This window comes from Aulostomus chinensis, chromosome 20 (assembly GCF_037954235.1).
Source record: "Aulostomus chinensis isolate RoL2024-O1b breed Wild chromosome 20, RoL_Achi_v1.0, whole genome shotgun sequence".
NCBI classification, from domain to species: Eukaryota; Metazoa; Chordata; class Actinopteri; order Syngnathiformes; family Aulostomidae; genus Aulostomus; species Aulostomus chinensis.
In genome coordinates, this window is record NC_141339.1 from 19,075,959 (window position 1) to 19,101,829 (window position 25,871).

Sequence of the window (25,871 nt, forward strand, 5' to 3'; positions counted from 1 at the left end):
TTTTGGGACTAATTTTGTGTTTTGAACCGTGAAATGGACCAAAAAAAAGGAATTTGTCAAGAAAACACTCACACATCCAGAAATTCCTTCCTTTATAGTTAGTACAAGCATACATGAAGGCATTGATTTATTCCATGTGATATCTGTATTGACTGAGCATCTCTCCCAAGATACAAAAGTGGTGATATAGCTTACAGATGGAGGTCAAAGTCTGTTATTTCAGCTTTGTTTTTTTTGACAAATACAGTTTGTTACTTTCAACAATCAAATTACCTCCATTTCGAGATACAGTCAGATCCTATAATCCTGCGGTGTCCAGTAGAAAGCCAGACAGCATCACACACATCAGATAATTGTCCAAACACGTTAACGACCTGTCGCAGCAGCTCATTAAGACTTGGAGCTAGCTTAGCAGCCTAAGCTAACAGAGTATAGCGGTTCTTCCTGTTTTGAGGTGCCAGCCTCAAGGATGGCTTTTAACATATTGCTACTGTGAGCCAGCCACTCTATAAAAGCAGTTGCATTTCATCCCACTTCAGTCGGATTTGTCCTTTCATAATGTAGCTTTGACATTTAAAAAAAAAAAAAAAAATTTAAAATTTCCCTACTTTAGTAAACTTTACTTCCATATATGTTTAGTCTATGTAAAATTTAAACCGCCACTGCGGACAGCATTATTAAGGCTGCTCCATTTTCATCCGCCCATCAAAATGCACTAACATCTACAAAGGCTAAAGGGATTATTTAAGTAGTATTACTAAGTAATTATACACTGGAATGCATCTTGCTGCTACAGTACATCAGTGGCTTCCCATGAAACCAAAGAGTGGCAGGAAAGCTAAAGCTTGCTGGGCTGATGGAGAGGAAAAGAGCAGATCCACTCAAACAAGGATCAGAATGAATGATGTCCTTCAATCTTTTCCTCTCCAGTGATTGAGAGATCCACACTTCCCTTACCAAAAAATAAAAAATAATAATAATACTAGTAACGATCATAGCAAGAGTCAGTTTAAGATGCTAAATCAGCACTTTGTGTAGCCCACCATGATCAAGGTGCTAGTGTACTAGTGTGTTACACGGGGAGATTTTCAAATGAGTTCCGTGTGTGTTATTACGTATTTCATTGACAGGATGTAAGAAAATGTACCTGAACAAACGTGTAAGCAAGCATGTATAATACTCCAAATTTCTTTTCTCTTGTTATTCAAGTTTCACTCTTGACTGGTTTTCTTCACAGTGTAAAATAGAGGCATATTAAATAGCATCAAGGGACTGAAAGTGAGGACGGAATTGAAACCAAAAAAAAAAAGAAAAAGAAAAACATTCGGCAACAGACAGTCCAGTGACAGCCAGGAAATGCCACTCAAACGACAGAGAGCCTGTAAACCCGAAGTCCTAAATGATGTCAGTTCCAGTCTTAGTAAAGCGCAGTCCAACTCCGGCTCCTCGTCCTGCTAGAGCTCGCTGGGTTTCTGGTTGCAGCCGTTGCAGACCCTCACAGGGTGATCCCAGCCGCGGGAGGGTACGGCGCGTCGCCCCTGGGAGCAGTCCTCACACACACCCTGGCCGCAGGCGCGACAGTGGTGGATGGAGAGGCGTGGAGAGAACTCCCTCTGGCACTCGCAGCAGGAGTGAATGTCCTGATCTGGGACCCAGTAGGCTGGACGTGCTGCGTCCTTCATCAGGCCTGGACACGCGGAACAGGAAGCACTTGGCGTTAGTATGACGTTTTATTTCTTACATGTGAAGAACTAGCATGTGTTTCTGCCTTGTCTATGATTGTGTAGTGCCAGTAGACGATTATTTCACTGTGGCTTTGGTCCAGTGTCAAACGTCTGTTAGTCGTCATCATGCTCATCCTGTTATTGAGTAAAATTCTGTGTATTCCTGTGTTATCTAAGTCAAAGAAATTAATGTTATGATGACCAAAACTACAAAGGAATCAACTGATACTTGTGACACTTATGAATTAAAACAAGACTTGAACATTGAGGAGGCAGGACGAGTTGGTAAGAGATCCAGTCAGAAGGCATCTCTTTACATGATGCATTCAGGAAGGTTAATCTCTTTACATGATGCATTCATAAGGGTTCATCTGTCAGTAGAGAGGCTGGAGCCATGCAAGGAGAGCTAGTTTGCTAGCATTAACCCACCATAACACTTTATTTCTGCCTTGACTTCATTTTTCTCTGAACAAAATGAATACATTTTATGTCAGACAGCCTCTGGAGCATATTCTGGAGCCAACTGATGACAAGAGAGTGGAACTGAACCAGAGATGAAAGAGGAAGTCTCTGAAACTGAAGGTAAGATCCATCCATCAGACCATTAAGAGACTGAGCGACAGCCACCAGATGACAAGGGGGGGGATCTTGAGTAAGAGGAAACTGAGGAGGAGTATCTGAGGTCACCAAAGTGAAGAGGACCAACATGCAAACACAGTACGTAACGTCTTGTGTCTTTTTTTAAACCCAGAATCCATGACTAACTTGGAGAGGAGGTGTGTTTTTGAGGACCAGTCGAGAGACTTTGACTTGGAGGACCTCAGAGTCTACATATGTCTCTAACACAAGTACGTATACACACACACACACACACACACACACACAGAGGCACCTGTTCTTGTTGAGTACAGTCAGTCTCTGTTTTGAATGTTTGTTTTTGTGGACTGTTCTTGCTGCAGTTACCCATATTTGCCACTAGTTGGTGACATTGCTTCACAGATTAGAACAGCTGAATGATGTGGCATTTTCTCTTTTTTGTGAATATAAGAGACGTTGAATAAAGGGGTCGCAGTGAGCACAGGAGACTGGTTTCTCTATTAGCTAATAATGGACTAGAGTGATCTTTTCAGTTAAAATCAAGACAGGCTAGAACTGAAAACTTGGACTGAAGGAGAGGTACTTTTAGGTCAGGGGTCACTCTTTAGCAGATGTACTTTGACCATGTAATACTTCCTTGGTCAAGGGATTTCAGGTTAAACTGCAATAACATGTTTTTAAAGGTTGTTTTGATCGTGCTCACCAAGTGGTATGTCAATGGCACCGACTACAGCTCCTAGCGTGTTCTGAACGGCCTCCCCAACCTTCCTGGCGATCAGGGTTCCTCCTTCCTCCTCCAAGGCAGCATCCAGCAGCTCTGCACCAAGAAGCTTAAACAGTAAACTCTGAATATGATAAAGTCCGTTCGTCTATCTAAAAGGATTAACTTACGTACCTGTTGGGATTCCCCTGTTGTGGAAACACGCATCACAGACCCGAACAGGTGCGAGGCCCCACCCCCTCTCAGGGACCGGTCGGGTTTTAGAGGAGCAGGTGTCACAGAAACCCTCTCCACAGGCGCGGCAGTGGTGCTTGGTGTCATTGGCTTGGAACTCCTCTTCACATTTATGGCATTTCTACAGATTAAGTGTGGCACAAATGTCACACTGTACATACAAATCCAGAAAATGGATACCTTTTGACTTGATAATGCATGAATTCTACCATGATAAGAGAGTTGGGTTTCCAGTAGGTGGGAGCAATCTGGTCCGTCAGCCAGGAGGTGACTGCTTTGGCGGGCTTGACGCTGAGCTCAGACACTGACTGGGAAATGTATTTCACTCCGTCCAGCAACCTCTGGGCGGCGTTGTTGTTGTCTTTCAAAAAGCCGTCAGACTTAAAAAGATGACAGTTATTTTAATGGGGTTATAATATAAAACTATTTATGTTGGTTTGACATTACAAGTCAGCTTAACTTTCACCACCGAATACCAACCAGAAACTCCACAGGGATACAATACTTTCATTGTGAATTTGTACAAGTGGCTAGCACAACCTTGCTAACTAATATTAGTGTTTGACATCCACGCTTTATAGCATTTGGGTTATGATTTGATCCAAATGTCAATGTGTAGCAAGCTTTGCAATGGTGATGACATCTACAGACAACCAACTAGCAGCTTGTTGTAGCTAATCTGAACACGCTAGCATTTCATTTTTCACATGCCAAATCCATAGGGGGCAGCGTATTTCAGGTGTAACAATCAAGGATAGGCGAACCACATATGTGTGAGCTAAAAGCTAAAACTCTTGATTTGACAGGCAATTTTTTTTTTTTTTTAACATTCATGTACAGTTAAAACCTTTTTTTTAAGTGATTGGGGGAAAAAAAACAAACAAACCGAATGCTGAGGCTGAAATGAGTGTCTTCTGTAAACTGGCTGATCTGGACTGCTGCTCTCATGCACTGTGCTGAAAAGCACTGGGATCCGAATCGTGCATAATGCCTTCACCACGCTAAGTACAGTCCAAACTTTTCTTGTAGTACCGCTTTGTTCGTCGAGATGTAGTAGCAGCGGTGGGGAACCTGGGAAAGCACGCAAGCAGTCATGGCCTCCATAATCTAGCATGGTGAGGTGGCACTGGTCCAGACCAGCTGGCACTCAGAAGAAATTCAGTCATTTCATTCTTTTCGTCACGAACCAAAGCTTGTGACCACATGTGAGTTGAGAATGTTTTGCTGTCAGCTTGGGCTAAACAAGTTAGCATTTTCTTGTTTGTTACAATAGGCACGGACACCCCGACTAGCTGGTAATACGCTGCCCCCTATTGACGTGTGTGAAGCACTTGCTTTCAGAGATCAGCTTCAAGTTGTGCCTTTGACTGAAAATGCTGCATTCTTCCGATTATAAACTGTTGGAATCTTGGCTCGGAGCTTTCGTGATTTATTGGTTTGAGCAGAATCTTGTCTTGGCCTTACCCCTGGCCAGATGTGCTGGATCTCTGTTCTGACCACTGTTTCCACTGGGTCCTGGTTCCCATACCAGTACTGCCTGCTTCGGTAAATCACTGCACAGTTGGGACACTCAATAACATACCTGCAGACAAACAGTAAACTCAGTCACAGCTCAAAAGACACAGACATTGTTGTTTTGGTGCTTTTTTTTTTTTTTTACATTAAAGTGGTAACTCGGAACCAGTTTCTGTGTGACTAAAGGCCAACTGTAATACATTTGTCATCAGCTGCTGGACTCACCCAGACCAAGCATAGATGGCCAAGCCAAACCACGGTGAGTCAGATGAGGCTGTCGTTTTTGGAACCACTATTACCTCCTTCCCTCCCTCATAGCAGGCCTGAGAAGTTCAGCAAACACACACACACACACACACACACTCAGAGCCTCGTCAAGCAGGATCACTAGTGAGTGTGCGAGCTCGTACTTGCCTTGCAAGTATAGATGCGGTTGTCGTACTGTGCGGAGTAGCGGCACCGATGTTTGGCTTCGTGGTCCAGTCCTTCCTTGAGGTGATTCATGCTTCTCTTACAGCCTGAACTGAAAGACCGAGTCCACCCGATCAAAAGTCAGGATGATGCTTGCTAATTTTGAGCATTTCTTACGTTGATTCTTTTGATCCAAAATTCAAGAAATCATGCTTGATTATAATGTTCCGTTATCTAATTATAATTATGACTGAATGACTGTGATCACCAGCGTTAGACTGTCTGTCTTTGAGCAGGATAACAAAAAAAATTGATGGGTTTTGATGAAATTTAGCAACATGATAAGACTTTGGACGAGGAATAATTAAATAGATTTTGGAATTTATCTGGAGCCAGATCCTGTTCTGATGACTGTTGTAGACTTGTCTTCTTGCCAGGAGGTCATGTTCTCAGTGCTGTTTGAATGTTAACACAATTACACAAAAAAAACTACATGAGCAATTTCTGGGAAACTTGGTGGGAGGGAAAGGGAAAGCCGATAAAAGGGTTGATCAGGGTTATTTTCAAATGACTTTTGTTGTAAATACTTTGTTTGTTGGCAGGATATCTCAAGGATTAATGAGTGTATTTTGAAGACATTTGGTTGAAGGATGGGTAATATAACAAGAAATAAGTTTAAAGATTAAACCTTGATTTGCTTGCTAAATATCAACCAGCAAATCGAAAAAGTTTATTATAGCCACATCAAACTGACACCATAGCAGTCCTGAGTGTGAGCAAAAGGAGGAAGATGAGCTGTAAGCTACTGTGTACTGTGTCAAACACCTTCATGGTACCTGAGAAACGTCTGAGAATGCTGAGCTGAACCAGAGTCAGATTTGGCTTTTTTATTTTTATTTTTTTTAGTATTGTGGGCTCTAAATGTTGCAACAAAGACAGTGACCTACCCACAGCTGAGGCAGATGCAAGAGCAGGTGAAGTATTCATCAGGAAAGAAGGAGTTACTGGTCATGTGTTCGTCTGGAATCTCCCCGCTGAACCTCTCGCTCAGTGCCTGAGGGGAGGGGCGACAGCAGGACGGAAAGAGTCGATAACCTTTTTCTGTGTGACATAGTGAAAATGTGCGGCCACATGACCGCGTTATTCGTACAAACGTGTCACTACCTGGAGAGCTTTGTAGATGACGCAGGCCGAACGCGGTGAACGGGTGGTGTTGTTATCCAGCTGTTGCTCCAGGCTACGCAGCAGACCACTGAAGTCTGTGGGAGGGTTGTAGGTTCGGGTTCCACGGTACTGGATGGAGCTGAATGCTTCCGGAAATAAACCCAGCTTCCTGAAACGTTCCTGGAGGAGACGATCCGCTGACTCGGATGGTTTGTCTGAGATGTGGAGCAAAAACAAAGTGAACGACAGGGAGGATGAATAAGCATCGTGGAGGACTTTCATGCCCCTGAACTTCAACAAGCTCTAATTTGTTGTACCTGATCCTAACAGCTTTGTGTGGACTGTCTCGTGGAAGATGATGACTGCAGGACCCAGAGTGGATAACGGGACGTCTAAACCGCAGCGGGTGGTTGTCGCTTTCAGCTCTCTGGAGAAATGTTTCAGGTAAGCGTCTGAAGCGTCACCCAGGAACTTGAAGAGATCGTCGTGGAGACGGTCAGCGTGGGTTCGGTAGATGATTATGTCAGAGACAGCCAAGACCTTGAGGAGAAGCCGGGTTCGCTGACCCTGACTGGATCCTGATTACCAGCAAAAGGAGAGTGGTAAATGATTGTTACTTCAACTGGTAACTGGGAAAACACTACAAGCTATTTTGTTACCGTACCCGCTCCGAGCAGCCCCTCCGTGTCGATGACTACCACTCGATGTACAGGGTCCATAGCTGCCCACACCCCCACGGTGCAGGACTCCTGGGTAGGGGAAGTTTTGAACACTTCTCTCCCGAGAAAAAAGGTATGGTTAAGGGTGTGGGACTTTCCTTCCCCTGTGTTTCCAAAGATGGAGACCACCTTGAGGAGTTCGTCAGTTACGCAGTCAAGTCGGCTCACAAACTCCTTCTCATCCTCCACCTGAGGTTCGTTACAGGATTAACCACAATCAAGATTCTCCAAAGAGTCGAGGTGATGATACAGATTTAACACTACAACAGTATTTTCCCAGATATTTTAGGAAGGACCTACGTAAGAATAGAACCATAAAACACTTGCGATCTCTAGGGAGGTGAGCAAACAGGAAGTGGAACCACAGAGGCACAAACCATACAATACTAAGACACTATTTTGTACAGGAAAATAATGTTATTACACAGGAATTCTGCAATAACCAATGTATTTCAAAACAATTATACATGACAGCGTCTTTGTGACAAAAAAAATACCACGAGAAAACAATATACAGCAAAATGAATGGTCTGTTGGTGAGGGCATCTACAAACATACACTTAAAGCAAACAACTTGTCAAAATGGAAATGGGAAATATTTATTTGCCATTGGGAGCAGCTATGGAAGATATGAAGGAGGCTGGTGCTTGGTTCTGAGTGCTGGAAATGGAGTATGATCAGGCAAGTTCAATCAGGTTTAAAAGATATTTCCAGAACTCACCTGCATCTCCTCCTTTTCATCTACCAAAAGGAAGCTGCAGACCTTGTCCAGCTGGGCTCTCAGGACCTCCATCCCCGACTCCCCGGCCATTCCGCTGTTCTCTTGGGGAGCTTTGGCTGGAGGGTACAGTGTCAGGGGGTGTTTCCTCTTGTTGACTCCACCGTGGGTGCGTTTCTGGCAGTCCAAACACAGGTTGATCTTACAGCCTTGGCAGCGCACCACCGCCCTGAGTCGCCCGCCATTGACAGAGCTGTCCCCTTTACATGAGTCACAGAACGGAACGTGTCCCGGCGCAATCCGAACACGGTCGTGATTCCTCATCCGTTCCTGGCGGTGGAGCTCCAGCTCACAGCGGGCACACTGCAAGCTGCCGCATTCATCACATTCGAAGGCAGCCTCGTCTGAACCCCCACAGGCGTAGCTCTCCTGACACACTAATACCGTGTTCATTCCTTTATCTACAGCTGGACCTTGACCACTCATCTCACACTTGACAGGTCAGGCTGTCCTTGGTGTGGAAAACAAACCACTACCAACACACGACTACGGAACCAAAACAACAACAACAACCTGATATAGTGTTAACCCGTTTGAAAGATATTTAACGGAACAGCAATACAGTAAAAAAAAATAAAATACTGAAAAACATTCAGATAAGCACCATGAAGAAATTTGGTAAAAGTCCAACAAGCCAACCCGATGTTTTTACACTGCTAGCTACCAACTTTTGTGTCACTTAAGTTGAAATAAAGAGTAATTTGATGCCAATTTACTATTCGAAAGCAGCACAGCGCTCATTGCTTTGGCTGAAAGATTATCTAGAAACTCAACAATAAAACTGTCATTAGCTAAATTAAGATGCATAAGGTTATTTCTGTGGAAAAACAAAGATTCAATCTGTAACGACTAACCTAGCAGCAGCTAACTCACCAGGAAGACCGCCGATGCCTGACTAAACTGCTGCCTCGACAAAGGCTAAAACCGGACACGTACACCGGCTAATAACATACCGCCACACACGGCTAACGTTGATGACAAAGTTAGCTAGCCCTGCTATTTTGTGTCAGACCTCAGAAGATGTTGTTGCTTTTACATCAGCTGATCGGCTTGTTTTTATCCAGGGGGTTAAAAGTCATTCAAACACGGTGCATTTTGGGAAATGCAGGCATAAATTATTGAAAGCGATGCCATTATGTTTTACATAAACCACCACATCACTTTGACTGTACATAGTCAAACACACGTCCTCTACAACGTTGAAAAAGTTTACTATTTTGAGATTAGTTTCATTGCTACTTTTATATAGGATGAAGTAAAGTTACCAAGAACTTCACACTGATTTACCATGATGCTTTGCGGCTTCCAGCTGCTCAAGGGTCCGCTTGAAATGATAACCAGCGTACACTGACGTTGCCGGTGTGTTCGGGGAAAAACTCCAGATATGAATGTATATCAAACATCGTCAGTTGAGGGTTTTGGGGTTAAAAATGAATTGACGCTTTCGGGGTTTCATTCACGTACACCCAGTCCATCCTCACTCGTACTTTATTGTAACCGTTTCACCTTCACCCACACCGAGCCGGGGCACACCGGTGCTAACAGCGACTTAACCATGCGCAACGCTTCATTTTCGCTCTGTTTTTACCCTGGAAATATTCAGTGATTAGGCGTCACGTCTTCTTGCGTTTAATGTGTATTTTATAGCGGACGTGGCCTGTTTAACATGTGTGAGTATATTCTTCAAACTCGCGTCATTGAGAAAGAGCTTCTTTTCCTCTTCATGTGACCTTGCCCTCTCGCCTTAGCTTGTTGCTAACCTAGCTACAGTGTTAGCACCCGAGAATTCCCTCAGTGCTCGCTTTCGCCGTTCTCTTATCGTTCGTGATGGAAGATGAAAGTTACACCGATATTAACGGCAAACCCATATCCCTGGACTGTCAGAGTCACTCCAGCTTCTGCAGGGAGTTTACGGTCAGTTCTCCAAAAGTGTCCATCGGCAAGGTGATGGTGTACACCTGCACCGTGTGGCTAATAGCATACGTCGTGTTCTTCGTCACTCAGGTAAGAAGGCACTTTTGAGTAGCGGTTAGTGTCAATTTGTTTTCATGCTTAATTGAAATTAAACGTTTGTTTGTGTTTTCTAGTAATTTCCTTCCTTTGAAGCTAGTGGCAACTGAGTTATAATGGTGTCGTACTGTATGGAAGCACTACTTGTCTTATTCATGCCTTACTAAATATATTATAATATTATATTCTAAAACATTCAGTAACAAAATGACATGAGGTGTTATGAAAATAACATTAGGAAAAATATTAGAACATAGGTGGATTTTTTAGTTATAAAAATGCATCGTTATTCTTTTTTCTTTCACTTTTTTCACATTAAAACGCGAATAAAGCAGTTAATACATACAAGCTGGGAGGAACAAAACATTTAAGAGAGACTCAAAAACACTCAGTGGGCTTGACTTAACTTCTTATGAAATATGAAACTCAGAATTCTGTCTAAATTGAAATAAACTCTTGTTTTGGACTTTTCTAAAAGAAATAAATAAACAAAATTCATGTGGCCCTTCATCTGTAGTAATGTTATTGTTCAATCAAAAAAAAAATGGAACAGACTGGATGCCTCTTATGCTTATGTGACCTTTCAGCATATCATTTTTACAGTAAGTTTTTTTTTTTTAAATTGTATGAACACAAACTAAACCTGCACCTGCATGTTTTCCCCTCTTGTAGAACACGATGGTACTGTCCAGCGCCATATTCGTCACCCTGGTGGGAATGATGCTTCACATCCACTTCGTGAAGGTGGACCACGAGTCCCTGCTTGTTATTGGCTCCGTAGGCATCCAGGTGTCATCCAACTACGCCTCCGGCCGTGAGACGACCACTTTCATCGAGATGAACAAGATCAAGGATATTGTCATCAATGAAGCCATTTATATGGTGAGTGACATCATTTGTAGTGTTTTTCCTTCTTACTTTGTTTTTGGACATGTGCAGGTTTTTATTGTGCTAATATTCTATGCAGCCTGTGCCTCTGTCCTAATTTTTTTTTTTAATTTGTGGATTTATTTAATTTCAGCATAAAATCATCTACTACCTTTGCATACTGCTGAAGGACCCCTCAGGCCCTAACTCAGTTTCCAGTGTTGTGCCATTGTTCCAGGTGAGGTGAATTGCAAGATGTACTGATATATATTGAAGAGCAACTTGGTCTAAATACTTAATTCTAAACTACATGCCCTTTTGTCTCTCTTTCTCAGAGTTCAAAGCCAAGACTGAACTGCTTGGTTGAAGTGTACAAAAGCTGCCAGGAGATTCTCTCAAAGTGTTGACAACAAAACTGAGATTATACATTGAACTCATGATCTCACAATTCCCTCACAAACAGGATTTCAAGTGAATTTGTCATGCCCCCCCCCCTTCCGTACACCATGGGAATGTAATCTCTGTATTACAGAGGAAACACACTGGTTCCACACTGTTGTATAGCTACATTTAAAAAAAGGTATGAAACATTGTCTTAACAGCCAGTCCATTGGAAATGCCATTGTAACACTCTCCTATTTATTAATTTAGATAATTAATGTTTAATATGGCCTATATTTTAAGCGTGATCACATTGTGTTTTTTGATAACAATTACATGTTATTTAAAATAAAAAAAATCTTGAGATTATATTTTCTAAAAATGGTCCACACTCTCCTGTAGGGGGCAGCACCACTCAATTTACACTCTTGCACATTGATGTCGTCAGTTGGATTGTAACCCCTGACAAAAGCAGAAGCACACTTTATCTGTTTTATCCACATTGGGTGACTTTACACTGACCATTTGTATTTTTTGAAAAGAGGTTTATTGAGGGAGTTGTGAGAGTACGCGATGCTGTGTACAGTACCCATTAATATACATCCACACCTCCTTAAATGCCTTTTCACTTCCTCATAACTGACAGGGTTTACCTATCCACAAAATATCTTGACACTAGACACTTGTTTACGAGACCTGTTTTCAGAAATGTCGCTGAAGGTGACCTCACGGCTCCTGTGACGGGAGTAATGACAGTGGGCAGAGGATCAGGTCTAGACTGACTTGTTGGGCAGAAATTATACTATTTCCTCACTTGGTCTCAGCTTCTATTTTAAAAAAAGTTAGTCATTTAAATTCAAAATATAACCGCAACTGTTAATAAGTCATGGTTTTGTGTAAGTAATACGGACTGTAAAGGTGTTCCAGTTCTTTAAACCAGCTTTCTGTCTTAACGACGAGCTGTTTTGGGGTCAGTGAGAAAATTACTGTCATAAGTGAACTACAAAAGTGCCGGAAGGGGCAGAAGTTAACGCTAACCCAAAAAGCTAATGGGGTTTCTTATATTGGATCTTTTTTATCTTTGTGTACATGAGTTCTGTGGCACGAAAAGGTGATGTACGTATTTGTCACAAATGAACATAAATTTTATGATTTTTGAAGCAGTAATGCAATTGTTAGTACAGAGCTAACGTCATGCTACGAACAAACTGTGCCGAGTGGAGACAGGACCCCAGCATCAACTCTTGAGCTTCTTCCATTTTTGGTTGGTTAAATATCATTGACAACCTCTCGTCTCGTTTTGCTTCTTTGCTGCTTTTAAGACAAACAAAATGCTTTGAAATTCACAACTGTTGAGCGAGACATCTGAGAAATCATGAGCTTGTGTCAACCGCAGACCTTAGTTCAAACGTTTTACCGAGAACTCGTTGAAAAATCACATTCCACGTCAATATGAGGGAACTGGATAAATGGCTTCCAATTTGGCCTGAATCATGTTAGAACCCCATAAACAGCTCCATTCTCTAGTCTAAATGTTGTCCTATTCGGAGCAAATAAATTAAGATGGTGACTGTATAAATGTCCAACTTGAGGCTTGAAGACGGGAGTCCAATGGGTGATGTGACAATGGCTATGTCCTTTGGTTGTATACACTCTGTGGTAAGAGGTGTGCACCCACTATGAAACACTATGAATAAATTATTTCAAGCAAGGATTTAGAGTAGTTGTTAAAAAGGCTCTGCCAGGAGAATATTCCACTCCTCTTGGTTGGAACTAAAATCTAACAATGTGTTGAAAGTTTAATAAGCCTCGATTGTCAAGAGTTTAAGTCTCTTGTTTTCACCAGCGTCTGGCCTGAGTTTCCCCTCCAGCCCTCCTTTTTTCCATCCATCCCAATTCTCGATGACCACCTGCAGCTCCCGCTCAGACCTGTGTTTGAACTCGCTGCTCCACGGGCCAACAAAACAAGCAGAAGGGTGTGATTTTCACGGGGCGAAGCGTTACGCCACTGTGAAAAGTAGCCGCTGACAAGATAATAGTCCCTCCTGGAGCTGCAAAACAGCCAGGAACCAGGCGCAGGGGGGGGGGAGAGCCGGGCTGACACCTTGGGGCTTCTGCAAAGGCCTCATAAACCAGCAACCCCCCCCGTGCGTAAATCATAGGCAGTGAAGATGTTTGGCAGGCCAGCAGCACAGTGAGGTTTTCCTCAACTAGGGGCGTGGACTGTTAATTACGACCACTAATAACAGGGTTGCAATTGACCAGAAACCTTGTCACTTCATTTATTGTATTTCTTTATGTTTTGGATTATTACATACTCAGTGGTATCGGTTAAAGTCCTGATATGTTTCCTGTTCCCCTTAGTATTATTCCATTTGTGTCTAATGCCACCCTTTTATCTTTTTTTCCGGGGTGGTTCTAACCCCAGGTTACTCAACCAGAGGACGCACGAAATGTGCTTACATTATTTTGGGTGTGAGAATCTCGAGAGGAGGGTTTAGATCCCCACTGAGCTGGGAGTTGTCCCTTTACCACCTATAGTGTGCACACACACACACACACACACAGACGTATCTCGACATAATCATGAAACCTACAGGGGATACCAGATAAGTTAGGTAACACTTTTACATGGTAATAGAAGTACATGTATACACACGGAGATGAAGCTCACGTTTGGTAACGGTTAAAGCTTGTCAATTGGTGCAACAATTGGTTCTGCTTTAACGCCTTTTATTTAAGGTATTGTGTCTTTCTATTGTTGTTTTAGCATATTGAGTTCTTGGCTGAAAATGATATTCAGTAAACTGTGTCCATTTTTTAAAATCTTTCCACGGAAGTGCTTCAGGGGGTGACCTATTTTTGCAGGGCAACCCTGAAGTTAGCATAGGGTAACCTTGACAAAAAGCCTAACTGATTTTTCTACAATGGATTTTGAATTATACATGTTTTTTTTTTTTCAAAACAAGATAATCCTTGTATGTTTTAGGATATTTGAAACGTAAACATTATCATTAGCAGTCCAAAGCTAACGTTATGCTACTACCCCACAGAAGTATTCAACATCACAACAACTAGCTTCATTCCTCCTCTATTTTCTGGAGTTTGGTAATGAAATAAGTATTCTATTCTGTAGAATACAAAATATGGAGATATTATGAACTAGTTTAAACCACTTTCCTTATTTCAAGCATTTACCCCAAAAAACTTGTTCAAATCTGCATTGGTTTGGACAGGGCTTTATAAACGAGGCAAACTTCTAACTTAATGTCTGTCTGTTTAAAACTCAAGGGGAAAAAAAATTGTTACTGATACACTGAGAGACATTCGATTACCTTTCTATACTGAAACTATCGTCACAGACAGATTCTGAAATAGTGCCCTAATAATGGCCTTGTCATTATTACACCGTCCTTGTTTGGACAGAACCAACAAAAGCTAGCATTCTGCTAACTGAGCTTGATATTTTACCAAGCATTCTGGCGTCCTCCGACAGAGATGCAGTGTTTCCCTCATTCATGTTGTGGATAAGCTTTCTTTCCGTCTTTTTCAGAAACATCGATTTAGCGCTGTGGTTTCTGATTCAGAGGACCCATCTATCCCTTACACGTCTGCGTACTTTTACAGAAACGCTGACATAAAATGGCACAAGAGCCCTACTTTGGTAAGGCTGTGTGAAGAGACGTGTGTGTGATGTCACACTCTCTTGCCTGTCTCGCAATGGTGAGGGACAGTTTGTGCATCCTTGGAGCTAACATTGAACATGTCCTTCATTAGCCCCATACTCCACCCCTCCACAAAATGTAGTTGAAATCAGTACAGAAGTTGTTGCGTAACCCCACTAAGAGACAGACACCAGCACTCGGTGGAAGGTCGTCATAGCAGTTGCGGGATTATTTGTTTATTGATGTTCGCCGGCTGACGTGATATAATACAGCGCTGATTACGTTTGCAAATTCACAGAAAACATCATCTATTCATGTTCAACAGTGCTCAGCCTCCCCCCACACCAAACTCCAGTTCAGGCACAAAGCAGCATTTATCAAACTCTCTGGAGGGTTTTGTGGTAATATGATCTACTGTAGCTGCGTCAGCTTGTTGCGCAAACGGACAAAACCATCGACATGAAATATTCAAATGATGCAACTGCCACAAAGAGTCCCCACGTGAAAGTTGGTTACATTGTTTTTGGTCCTAAAGCAGAAATTTGATTTTTGCGGCTTTAATGTTTCTATGCTTAAACTGCACGACTATTCCATTGGCAATAGTTAACAAATGTTTGCTCTTGGTTACTGAAGTGATACTTTGACTTTGATACCAGCTCCACTATACTTATTCTTACTCGTTAGATACGTTTTAACAAATTTCATTATGATACAAATTTTCGACTTTTCTCTTCCTTTTCATTATTTTGTTGCATATTAAATCAGTTAATAACATGGAAATATAACCCTAACTGAATAACTTAAACTGAATTTAACTCTGTTCATGTTATTTGTTTTATGTTGCAGCATGCTGGTATTTTCCCACTCAAGGCAGTTCTACTATTTGGAGATCTGCTACTCAGGTATTGAAAATGGCCACGACAAGGCATCGATTCAATACATCACAATATTAAAGCAATGTTTGCTTTGTTTTTTGTTTTTACATTTTCCATGACTTTATTTTTCTGTCATCTGTAAAGTATCTGTATTTTATTTAATTTAATTTATTATGACCTTGCCAATAAATACCACATTCCCTTGAGTTACATCTCTTGATATATTAGTTTGTATCTGATGTAGGCCCTGTCACTAAATGAACTCAGATTGTTTAGACGTCCTTTTTATTATTTGTCTAAAGACCAGTTTCCTCCCTGGGCAGGAAAGTCCACTGCTCTCCCTTTGTCTTTCATAGATGACAATGTTGAACTTTGAGGTGAGGGTTACAAAAATAAAGTCTTAATGACCTCACCCAACCGGCTTACTGCTTGGAGAGCAGCTCGAACCAGAGTATGATTGTTACTACAAGGTTATATGAGTTGATCGTTCTCAACCTATGAAACGATGCCAGCCGGTCTGCTTCCGTCTTTCTTTTATCTGGCTTTTAATGCAGAAGTTGGTTTGAATGCAAGTTATTCAGTGAACCAGGTGAAACCAACCCTCCCGAGGCCACGCCCTCTCGCCGTCACCTGGCAGACGTGAGGTAAGTGAGACGCACGACTCGTCAGACCAGCTGGCAGCAGATAAGAGAGCCAGAAGCTGGCTCTACTGGTCTGTCGGGAGGGCTGACGGCGGAGAGAACTCCCTGCAAACGCACATCCGTTTTTCTCTTCTTGTCTCAGAGGACAATAAAACCAAAAATCAACGAACAAAACACACACCGCTCAACCGTGGCTGTAAGTGTGTTAGAGCATATGGTTCATGTTTGAGTGTGTTAATGTGTGTGTGAACACAAGTTAAAACTGCTACATGCTCCTATCTGTGGCTGCTGTGATGCCTTTATTAGTTATTGTGTGTGTGTGTGTGTGTGTGTGTGTCACGTAGTTTTTTCCCCACTCCCTCATCAGTCATGTACACCACTGCTGCGTGATGACAGCTGCACAGTTTCTTCACTCTCAGTGGTGCCGGAGTGTCTGAAACCAACGATTGAGTCAGAAATAATGTGGTTTCCATATGATGTAATAAATTAAATGGCCAATCGGCAAACAATTGTTAATTTATACGGCGTTTATGTCATTTTTTGTAATTGTTTTTGAAAAAAACCAACAACAACAACAACTCATGCTCAAGAAAGAGACCACAGAAGAAAAAAAAATACTGGCAGTGATTCTCTCCCGTAATCTTTTGTGGCAGTCATACAATCATCCAGAGTGGTCAAAGAAAGAAAGAAAGAGCGGGAGAGAAAATGGATGTGGCCACAAGACGGGAGTTGTTCCCAGAGTTTTATTAATCAGTGGCCATTACACAGAATTTCATCTCAAGTTTTGATTAATTTGTGGCCATTCGATATTCTTTGTTGTCAAGGTTTGATTTGTTTCGCCACGACGTATGGCCTGCTTCCACGGATGGACTTAACCGTGGCCATGAGATGGAACTTGCTCCCAAGATGTGATGTAGTTGTGACCAGGAAACAAAATCTTTTCCCACAACAGAATTCATTTGTGGCAGTAAGATGAGACGTTTCCTAACAATTTCATTTATTTATGTGAAAAGATACGTTGTTCCCACAATCTCATTTATTTGATAAATGAGATAAAGCTTGTTCCCAAGATTTGATTGATTTGTGGCAACAAGATTGAACATCATTCTCTCTACAGCAACAACACATGGCATATCTCATGGCCACGAATTAACTAAATTGTGGGAACAAGGTTTAAGGAGCCACTCTGAGGCGCTGTACTACACCGAAACCCCTGGTGTAGTAAAGGGAAGTGTTTTCCTCACGCCTTGCAACAGACACACATGCACGGATAGTATTTGTTGTGTATTCCTGCTCTGTAATCAGCTGCTGCAGAGATGTGGATGTGGAAGACGTAACCCCACACACACACACACACACACTCACATGCTTACCACATACCAACGGCACGTGCTCCACACGCGAAATGACATCACATTCCAGAGGAGATGATGAGTCAGCCCTCGTTCAAACTAGAGTTTGAGATGTTCTTTTCATGAAAAACCTGAATATTAGATATATGTGTGTGTGTGTGTGTGTGTGTGTATATATGCTCAAAAGTTGCGCCACAAATCTTTTGTTGACATCTTTTGATGATTGAAAGGGAAAAAAATGTACAACTTCATCACTTGATTTCATTTTAATCTTTGGTTTGGCCTAAATTATCAGCGAAGGTCACATGCTCTGGAAAGTAATGGCTCATTCTGTTGTCATTCTCCAGACTATTGGGAAACACCGAAGCACATTCGCGCTATGACACATCCGCGCTGTCTCACGTATCTCAGCAGAAGGGCAACCGTGAGTCTGAGCCGCGCCGCCAGTACAGTTGGAGAACATTTATTTACGCTAAAAACACGGGCTGCTTACAGGTGGTCTGCTGCTGCCGTGTTTATGGTCTGTTACATTTATGAGTCACTTCAGTTTTCATTCATGAGCCTCCTCTTGTTCTCCCGGGGTAAACAGTTGTGGTCAACGGGCTTGTGTTGACATGGAATAGATGAACACTGTTTGGCTAATGTCACAGCACACACACACATGCACACACACATGCACCCACACGCTGTAATCTCAACTGTCTTCTTTAGACATCCTCGCTAATCTGTTAGCAGCTGTTGCTATGTAAAAGCATAAAAACTCTACCCTGTGGTATTTTGCTGTTGCAGCTCTGTCTGGACTGGTATTTTTTTAAATTTCCTTTAAGCTCCTCCTCTAATGGGCCTCCTGTATTTTTGCAGTCTGTATTTTTAGCTTTCATTGAACCATTTTAGGTTGCTTCCTGTTTTATTTTGAGCCGCTCGTCTCTCTTCCCCCCTCCATCTTGTGTCGTATCCCTATTGTAGTCGTTTAAGTCATTTTGGGACTGAAAACAGACAAAAGGTGCAATCTTATACCAAACGGTCAATTTACAGCCAATAAGAGGCAATTTTTACTGCAGTGATTTTCCAGTCTTCTTTGTTACTTTTATCTTACTTACTTATCTTAGCCATATCTCCTAATTCCATGAAGGATCTGAACACTGTACTACTCATAAGGAAGGAGTTCTCTCATTTTATTCGATTACTCAAGTACACGTTTTACTTCTTAAATTTCTCTTACCAACTTTGCATGTTTTACATTCTATGAAAGTCTCATATTAGCCTGAAACTGCACTCATAGATTGATGGAAATATTTGCACCAGTTTTCTTCACAAGTGTATCTATTTTTTTTTCAGTAATTCTAAAAGATCATTTCGTGATTTCGTGATTCCTTTCCTGCAGCCTGCCTCCGACTGTCATTTTTCAAGACAGTACTTTGACTTAAATGAAAAACAAAAGGGACACTACTCAGAATACTGTAATAATGCTTGAAGAAACTGAATTCGTCCAGAAAGATCTGTAAAATTGATGCTTTCACAACATTCTATATAATCCATGCTTCTTTTTTTTTTTTTTTACTTTTTAGAATTACTGTATTTTTTACAGATAGTGCTCCAGTGATACAGCCAGATTTTTAAGTGTTTGGGTTTTTTTTTTGTTCTTAATTTTGAATGCTCCACTGCCACTAGCTAATAAACAATTAATTATAAAAAAAAAAACCTAATTCCTGGTCAGAAGAGCAGCTTGTAACTGATGTTGCTCCAGCTCATCCTGTAGCGGGATGTCATTTTTATCGTTTTTTTTTTTACGGTTTCCTTACATTAAGAGGTCTGGTGTTGTTCGAAAATTCGGATTTCTTTTCACGAGTTTCAGTCCCCGCTCCTCCTTAACTAACTAAACTAATTTAAGTCTTCACAGACACACTTCTTTGATGGTGACACAAACAGACTGAGTAATCCGATTTAGTGAGTTGTGAGTAAGCGGACAACAGCCAGTCACTCTGTCAGGAACAGGTCCCGACACACCTCCTCAGTCGCACAAGTAGACAGAAACTCACAATATAGTATCACTTGCCAATCAAACGACATCAGGTGGTGGCAAGTACTCATTGTGTGAACGTGTATCTTGAAGTAATATGAATATTATTATCATTTATGTGTTTATTTGTACTTGTGTACATGTGCGTGCCGTGTATCCGCATGCGTGTAGGAGACGGTGCGTGGGACAATAAGAGTTGTGTCGACTTGCATCATGCCCTTACTTGCTTCACCGCCACCATGTGTGTTGTGTGGATGTCACAACAACCCCCACCCTCCTCATCCCCTGACACCACTGTGAGAACATTTCACCCCCTTGATTCCCAGAGGTGCACACACCCAAGCAGCGGGATCGCAACCAATCGCGTCCCACACCTCTCGTATGCAAATGAGTGACGACTTCAACCAAAAAACTGTCGCTTTTCAAAAAAAACAGAAAAGCAAACAGAGATAATCATATTGAAACAGTCTTGAATCTTCATCTCTCTCTCTCTCTCTCTCTCTCTCTCTGGATTTAGATGCAACATGAAACCAAACTCAGGGTTACTACAGGGCAATGCAGTTCTTAAGCCGTTCAGACCAGATGCATCACGTAGGTTGTTTTATTTGTTTGATTGCTCATTTAAAGGGAGCAGTGTAGCGTTCTCTAACTCTCTCTCCTCCAGACCTGACGTCCATGTCGTTCCAGATGTTCTGTGCTGAATTTCAACGATATTTCGTGGACAGAGGGGACCAGTCACTTTACACACAAAGCCAAAGGTGTACGCTTATTTTGTTGTTTTTTTATTTCAACAGAGAAATAAATGTGTCAGTGGACGTTGACACGTTCTTCACAAAACCATCTGGAATTGAAAGGTTATCTGCAAAAATGCCACAAGATTTTAAATGAGTTCACTTCAAAGTTACTCTGCTACGGCACTTTCTGTATACTTCTTTGTGACAACGGACGACCGATATTAAAACATTACTTCAACCAAATATTTTGTTTTTTAGCTCGAAAAAAGGGTTGTCTTTTTTCCCCCCCTCCTTGGGTCACTTCTTGACTCAAGGATGCTAGAAGTGTCGGTCACATATAGTTAGCTTGAAGCTGCAGCCACAGAAACAAAAGAACGGTAAATGTACCTCAAAAATATCAGTTTGTATCCTGTCAAGATCATCATCCGTCATAATCCACACCTTCTTCATCCAGCTGTATCCCCAGTGATGATAACACTGAACTTGAAGTCTCAAATCAAAATGTGGAGCATTGCTGATCCTATGTTTTGATAAAGAAGGCACGCATGATTCCGAACAATGCACTTTTGGCCTGCTTTTCTGTTGTTAGCCACCAGTCACCTTTAGCTTCAAGCTAAATATACATAGCTGGCTTTTTCTGCATTCTGGAGTCATAAATAAGTGATGCGGAGGGGGGGGGGGTGGACTATAATACAACTGTAACTTGTAATCCAAAAGTATTTTACCAAGAAAAAGACTAACACATGAAAAAAGGAAGAGGCTTTTTTATCGGCTGTTTTAATCCACAACTAACGTGTGTCCCACATTTGAGGAGGATGGCTATTCCGTGTCAGGCCCTGCTGTATCCAGAGGACTTCTCACAACATTCTTTCCATTCAGTCAGGAGGAAGGTGTTAAAGTCTGGCCTGGATGAGAGCTCCTGCTCTCTATTCTGGAGAGATAATACAGTCGTTTAGCGCTGATCTGTAATAGAATGGGTTGGCTGAGGTGTCCTGCAGGGAGCACAGTGTGGTGATAAGATTGTGACGTGTTTAGTGAGTAAAACATCACTCACTGTGTGTGTGTGTGTGTGAGAGAGAGAGAGAGAGAGAGAGAGAGATGTGAGATCTGTGGTGTACTGTGGATTGGATGTGATGGTTACACAATAAACATCAGCTATGATACTCTGTCATAAGTAAAAGTGAATGATAAATGTGTGTTTAAGCAACGTTGCTGGAAAGAAACCTCACATTTTTTCCTCAGCTTGAGTATTTTGCATTTATCTGAACCCAGCGGTTATAAGTCACTTCAAAGAAGAAGATGTTGCATCGACGATCCGATTTATGTCCTTTCAAATTTGAAGCCAGCCAACCTCAAAAGAACACAATCAGAATTGGAACACATAGCACCCTTAACTTCTAAAGCTCAAGTGTTGGAACACTCCCGAACACCTGAATACCAAACATCATGCAGGTCTATTATATCAAACTCTAGATTTGTGCAACAGTAGATAAAAGGTCAGTTCTTAACTATCATGTCCAATCTAGTCTGGTTTTAATTTGCCGGCCTTTTTCTTAACTGTGGTTTTGTGAACCTTGTGTCAAATGTCCTTGAAAGTGTTCATCATATTTGGTAATAATCCTGCTCCTATTTTTATTTTCTCAAATTTTAGATGAGATATTAGAGCCTTGGGCAGCACGGCGGTGAAGTGGTCAGCACTGTTGCCTCACAGCAAGAAGGTTCTGGGTTCGAGCACAGGATCTTTCTGTGTGGAGTCTCCATGTTCTCCCTATTCCTGCGTGGGTTCTCTCTGGTACTCCAGCTTCCTCCCACAGTCCAAAGACATCAAGAGGGGACGAGGCTGATTGATACTCTAAATTGACCGTAGGTGTGGCTGTGAGTGTGAATGGTTGTCTGTCTCTATGTGTTGGCCCTGTGATGGACTGGTGACCTGTCCAAGGTGAACCCTGCCTCTTGCCCATAGCTACTTGTTTGACCCTCAGTTCCTCCAATGGGCGATAACGTGACCGGAGTCGACGTGTTTGAAGTCTTAATCACACCGTCGTTCCCTGTGCGCGACTCTGATGTTCCCACCTTAAAAGCCGCATCTGGTTCTTCTGCTTTGATCAGGAGATTTCACCGAGGGTCACTCCGAAGTCATCAGTAGCTTTTTGATTAAGATAAAAGTGACAAGATACAAGAAGGAGAAGAAAAAAAAAAAAACAAGCTTTCTGCTGAGGCGTTAATGGCTCAGATGTTATTCAACCTTTAGAAATGACATGAAAGAAACACAGTGAAGGCGTTTTGTGCTTGAGGTTGTTTGCATTTTTACCATCTGTGTGTTACTTAAGCGTATGAGTGACTAGCCGAGCAGATTCAGGGGACAGAAATAATCGTTGTTGCCTGCAGGCAGTCACACAGTCACAGTCAGGAGCTGGAACGATTCTCACCGGCTCGGCTCTGCAACATCGAAACTGGCAGTTTATGTTTTGACGGAAATAATCAGGCGGCTTTTGTTTTTTCATATTATCAACAGCTGCGCACAGTTTATGTGACTGATACGCTGTTTTTTTGTCCTCGTGCAAATGAACTGCGTGTCAGTTGAAAAAGGAACTAGTAGTAAAGGAAGTAGTTGAATCCATGTGCGATTGTGTTTTACATGGAAAGAACTGTTTATTTTAACATGTTTTAGCTCTAAAGTACCATGTTGCTTGTACATGAAAAGCAAAATTATAAATATTAAAAATTTTATATATTTTTTTTTGTGTTAAGGAAATTTCCCACAATAAACTGCTGTCCATTTCAATCTTTTATTTAGTTAAACATTTACGAAAATTAAATCCTTGATTGACTGGGGGTAATACAACAATAACAACACTAAAAGTCACAATAGATTGTGTGAGAAACAGACTTTACAAGTTTTGCAAAGTCCTCCCCAAAGCGTAACTGCTCAAGCTGCCACTTTGGTTTGGCCGGGAAGCCAGCAGGCTTTGTCCGGGGCCAGGCAGACCTGTCGGTGCACCTGCTGATTCCCAGGCCTCCTTGCCAAACTTTGACAACAGTGAAACCCGGAGAGAGTGAAACTGGCCCAGAGCCAGAGGAAGAGTTGGTTGACTACTCCTGACACAATCGCTAGAAGCAGGGGATCCTGGGAGAAGAGCCGGTGTTGAGGTTGAGAAAAATAGATGACTAACCATGAGAAGAGGGAGTGAGGAGTAGGAGGAGAAATTAACTGCTGCGACTCTGGGAACCTAAAACCTGTCTGACGTGGCTTCATCACGGCTTCGACATTGCTCAACGCAGCACACACTGTTCCTGAGTCTGTTTGCATCACCAGTGAGTCGATCGCTACCACGTGCAGTCGAGACAATGGAAAGCATCTGTTTTTTTGTCCTTGAGTGAAAGAATAAAAAAAATAGTTTCAAGGGAACAGAGTAATAAATAAGACCTGACGCTGAAGTCTGGTTCTCAAATGAAGTCTCACAGCCAGACTTGACCCACTGCTGCTGTCTCTCTAGATGTTTATATCCATTGGACTCCTGACCCTCACCTTCCCTCCACACACACACACACACACACACACACACACACACACACACACACACGCACGCAGTTTAAGATTCCAACATTTCAGTGTGTTCTCTCCATAATTTGACTGTATTTTCTTTTAATTACAACTATCATTTACAACTGTTATTTCCTTAATTTTTCATTTTCAAAACAACTCCTCTCTAACCAGAATATGACTAAATATGGATGGGAACCTGGCAGTGGCGCTACAACTCATTCTCACAAGGCAAGTTATATAAAACTGGTCCAAAACGTAATGATCATGTGACCCCCTCCATGTTTCCCACCTTCCAAATAGAGGCTAGGCTTTGTGACAAGAGCGGTGTAACTGAATCAAAACTGTTTGAACGCCAAGTGACATCTCACTACGTGCAACAACTCCCACATGACACCTGGTCATTTGACCTATCGACCATTAAACTACATCACAATCGCCTCCGATCACTGCGTCTCCCATCCAGTGGTAGTTAGCATGCACAGAAATTACAGGTAGACCACGCAGTTACATCATTGGAAACAAGCAAACCCAAGTTATGATTGTATGCCGACAGCACAGATATGACAAATCAGAAATGCATTATGCAGAATTGACGATGGTAACTGCAGGTAATTGATGGTATGTTAAATATTCAGAGTGCGCAGAAATGACTCTGATATGCTAACTGTGCAAAACAAGATTGATATCATTCATATTCTAACTTTGAATACATTATTTTAGGATAGCAGTGGCCCAAACTAAAGTTGGTATGCTACTTTTGTAGAAATGATGATGTTGTGCTAACTGTAAAGAATTGACGGTACAGGAACTGCGTAGAGGGGACGTTGATATGCTAACTGCAAAGAAATAGTAGCATGCTAATTGCACAGAAATGAACTTGTTATACAGAGCACACATGGCTTTGGTACAGTAACTCTGCAGAAACAACGTTATGAACAGCTGGCTAACGTCACTTCAGCCTTCCTAGCTGTGCAAATGCAAACACAAAAAAAAAGCTCTGGAAGGTTCTTGGGGAGCTCCCGTAGTGAATACTTCCTCTCAACATTCATGGTCGGCACCAAGTGGTCCCTGAGTTCATCATGGGTACACGGGCCCCTCTCTGGTACCTCTCCAAACGAGGTCATTAGCCCGAGATGTAGGATGTTACCTCATTGATAACAGGCGTTCAAACAGAACCCTGACACATGGCTGCGTGATGGATGGTGCTCTCTGACTAATGGCAAACACATTGCTGATGTATTGGAGGGAATGTGTTTTTTATTCTTTTGCTCATCTGTGACTCATCCAACCCGGTTCAGAACAAATGCGCTGCGGAGTTACTGGGTCCACTTGTGTTTTATAACCCCTCACGCGTCTTTCTTTATGTCTCTCGCTAGTTACAAAGACTCCTCTGTGCATGTTTGGTTTCCCCCAACAAATCCAGCAAAAATCCAACTTTTTTTCTGACCAGTGATGTTTTAAAGTTTCATAAACAATGTCCTCACCCCATTGTTGTGGTACGGCTGCATGTGTATTCTCAATCATTGATCTGACTCAATCAGTCCCTCTGTGAATACCTCTCCACCATCCACTTCAGACCTTTGGAAACAACACAGACACAGCAATCAGTCACAGCGTGGCACTGCCAAACCTTTTCGGCAGTCATGTGGATTGCATTAGAATTGGCCGGCCAGAGGCACAACTGGAGGCGAGAGGTTAATTATCATATGCTTGGACCCAGAGATGGTCCAGGAAAGGTTACCCATTGAGGCCTTGAGGATTATTGAGACTCCCTGTTGGGACCGATCCAGTCTTTCTTGTGTCTCTTTTCAAAAACTTCTTCCCTGAATGTAAAGTAGCTTCTACTGTCAGACAGTTGTGAATTGTACTGCCATGACATCTCTCACATGCTGTTCTAAAAATATACATAACACAAA

General features: G+C 42.1%; 2 protein-coding genes across 2 annotated transcripts; one reads left to right on the forward strand and one right to left on the reverse strand.

The window, feature by feature from the left end:
- Window positions 1–81: 81 nt before the first annotated feature.
- Window positions 82–10,201, reverse strand: zfyve1 (zinc finger, FYVE domain containing 1). The gene is made up of 13 exons (XM_086190612.1): window positions 8,737–10,201; window positions 7,807–8,349; window positions 7,031–7,274; window positions 6,684–6,944; window positions 6,367–6,581; window positions 6,150–6,256; window positions 5,206–5,314; window positions 5,017–5,114; window positions 4,741–4,858; window positions 3,486–3,656; window positions 3,217–3,397; window positions 3,025–3,138; window positions 82–1,687 (listed from the first exon to the last, which is right to left on the reverse strand). Exons 2-13 carry the CDS (start codon window positions 8,287–8,289, stop codon window positions 1,455–1,457), a joined length of 2,334 nt encoding a protein of 777 aa, XP_086046738.1. The 5' UTR covers window positions 8,290–8,349; window positions 8,737–10,201; the 3' UTR covers window positions 82–1,454.
- On the forward strand, window positions 8,562–13,228 carry pigh (phosphatidylinositol glycan anchor biosynthesis, class H). The gene is made up of 4 exons (XM_086190615.1): window positions 8,562–9,867; window positions 10,546–10,755; window positions 10,895–10,978; window positions 11,076–13,228. The coding sequence occupies exons 1-4, from the start codon at window positions 9,691–9,693 to the stop codon at window positions 11,145–11,147; spliced, it is 543 nt and encodes a 180-aa protein (XP_086046741.1). The 5' UTR covers window positions 8,562–9,690; the 3' UTR covers window positions 11,148–13,228.
- Window positions 13,229–25,871: the final 12,643 nt, after the last annotated feature.

Excerpts from the sequence above, each read along its gene's own strand:
- pigh (XM_086190615.1), top strand. The coding sequence starts at position 9,691 with ATGGAAGATGAAAGTTACACCGATATTAACGGCAAACCCATATCCCTG. Across the intron at positions 10,756-10,894 it reads TCAATGAAGCCATTTATATG|CATAAAATCATCTACTACCT; the intron begins GTGAGTGACATC and ends ATTTAATTTCAG. Across the intron at positions 10,979-11,075 it reads GTGTTGTGCCATTGTTCCAG|AGTTCAAAGCCAAGACTGAA; the intron begins GTGAGGTGAATT and ends TCTCTTTCTCAG.
- zfyve1 (XM_086190612.1), bottom strand. The coding sequence starts at position 8,289 with ATGAGTGGTCAAGGTCCAGCTGTAGATAAAGGAATGAACACGGTATTA. Across the intron at positions 5,115-5,205 it reads ACCGCATCTATACTTGCAAG|GCCTGCTATGAGGGAGGGAA; the intron begins GCAAGTACGAGC and ends TGAACTTCTCAG. Across the intron at positions 3,398-3,485 it reads AACCCAACTCTCTTATCATG|AAATGCCATAAATGTGAAGA; the intron begins GTAGAATTCATG and ends CTTAATCTGTAG.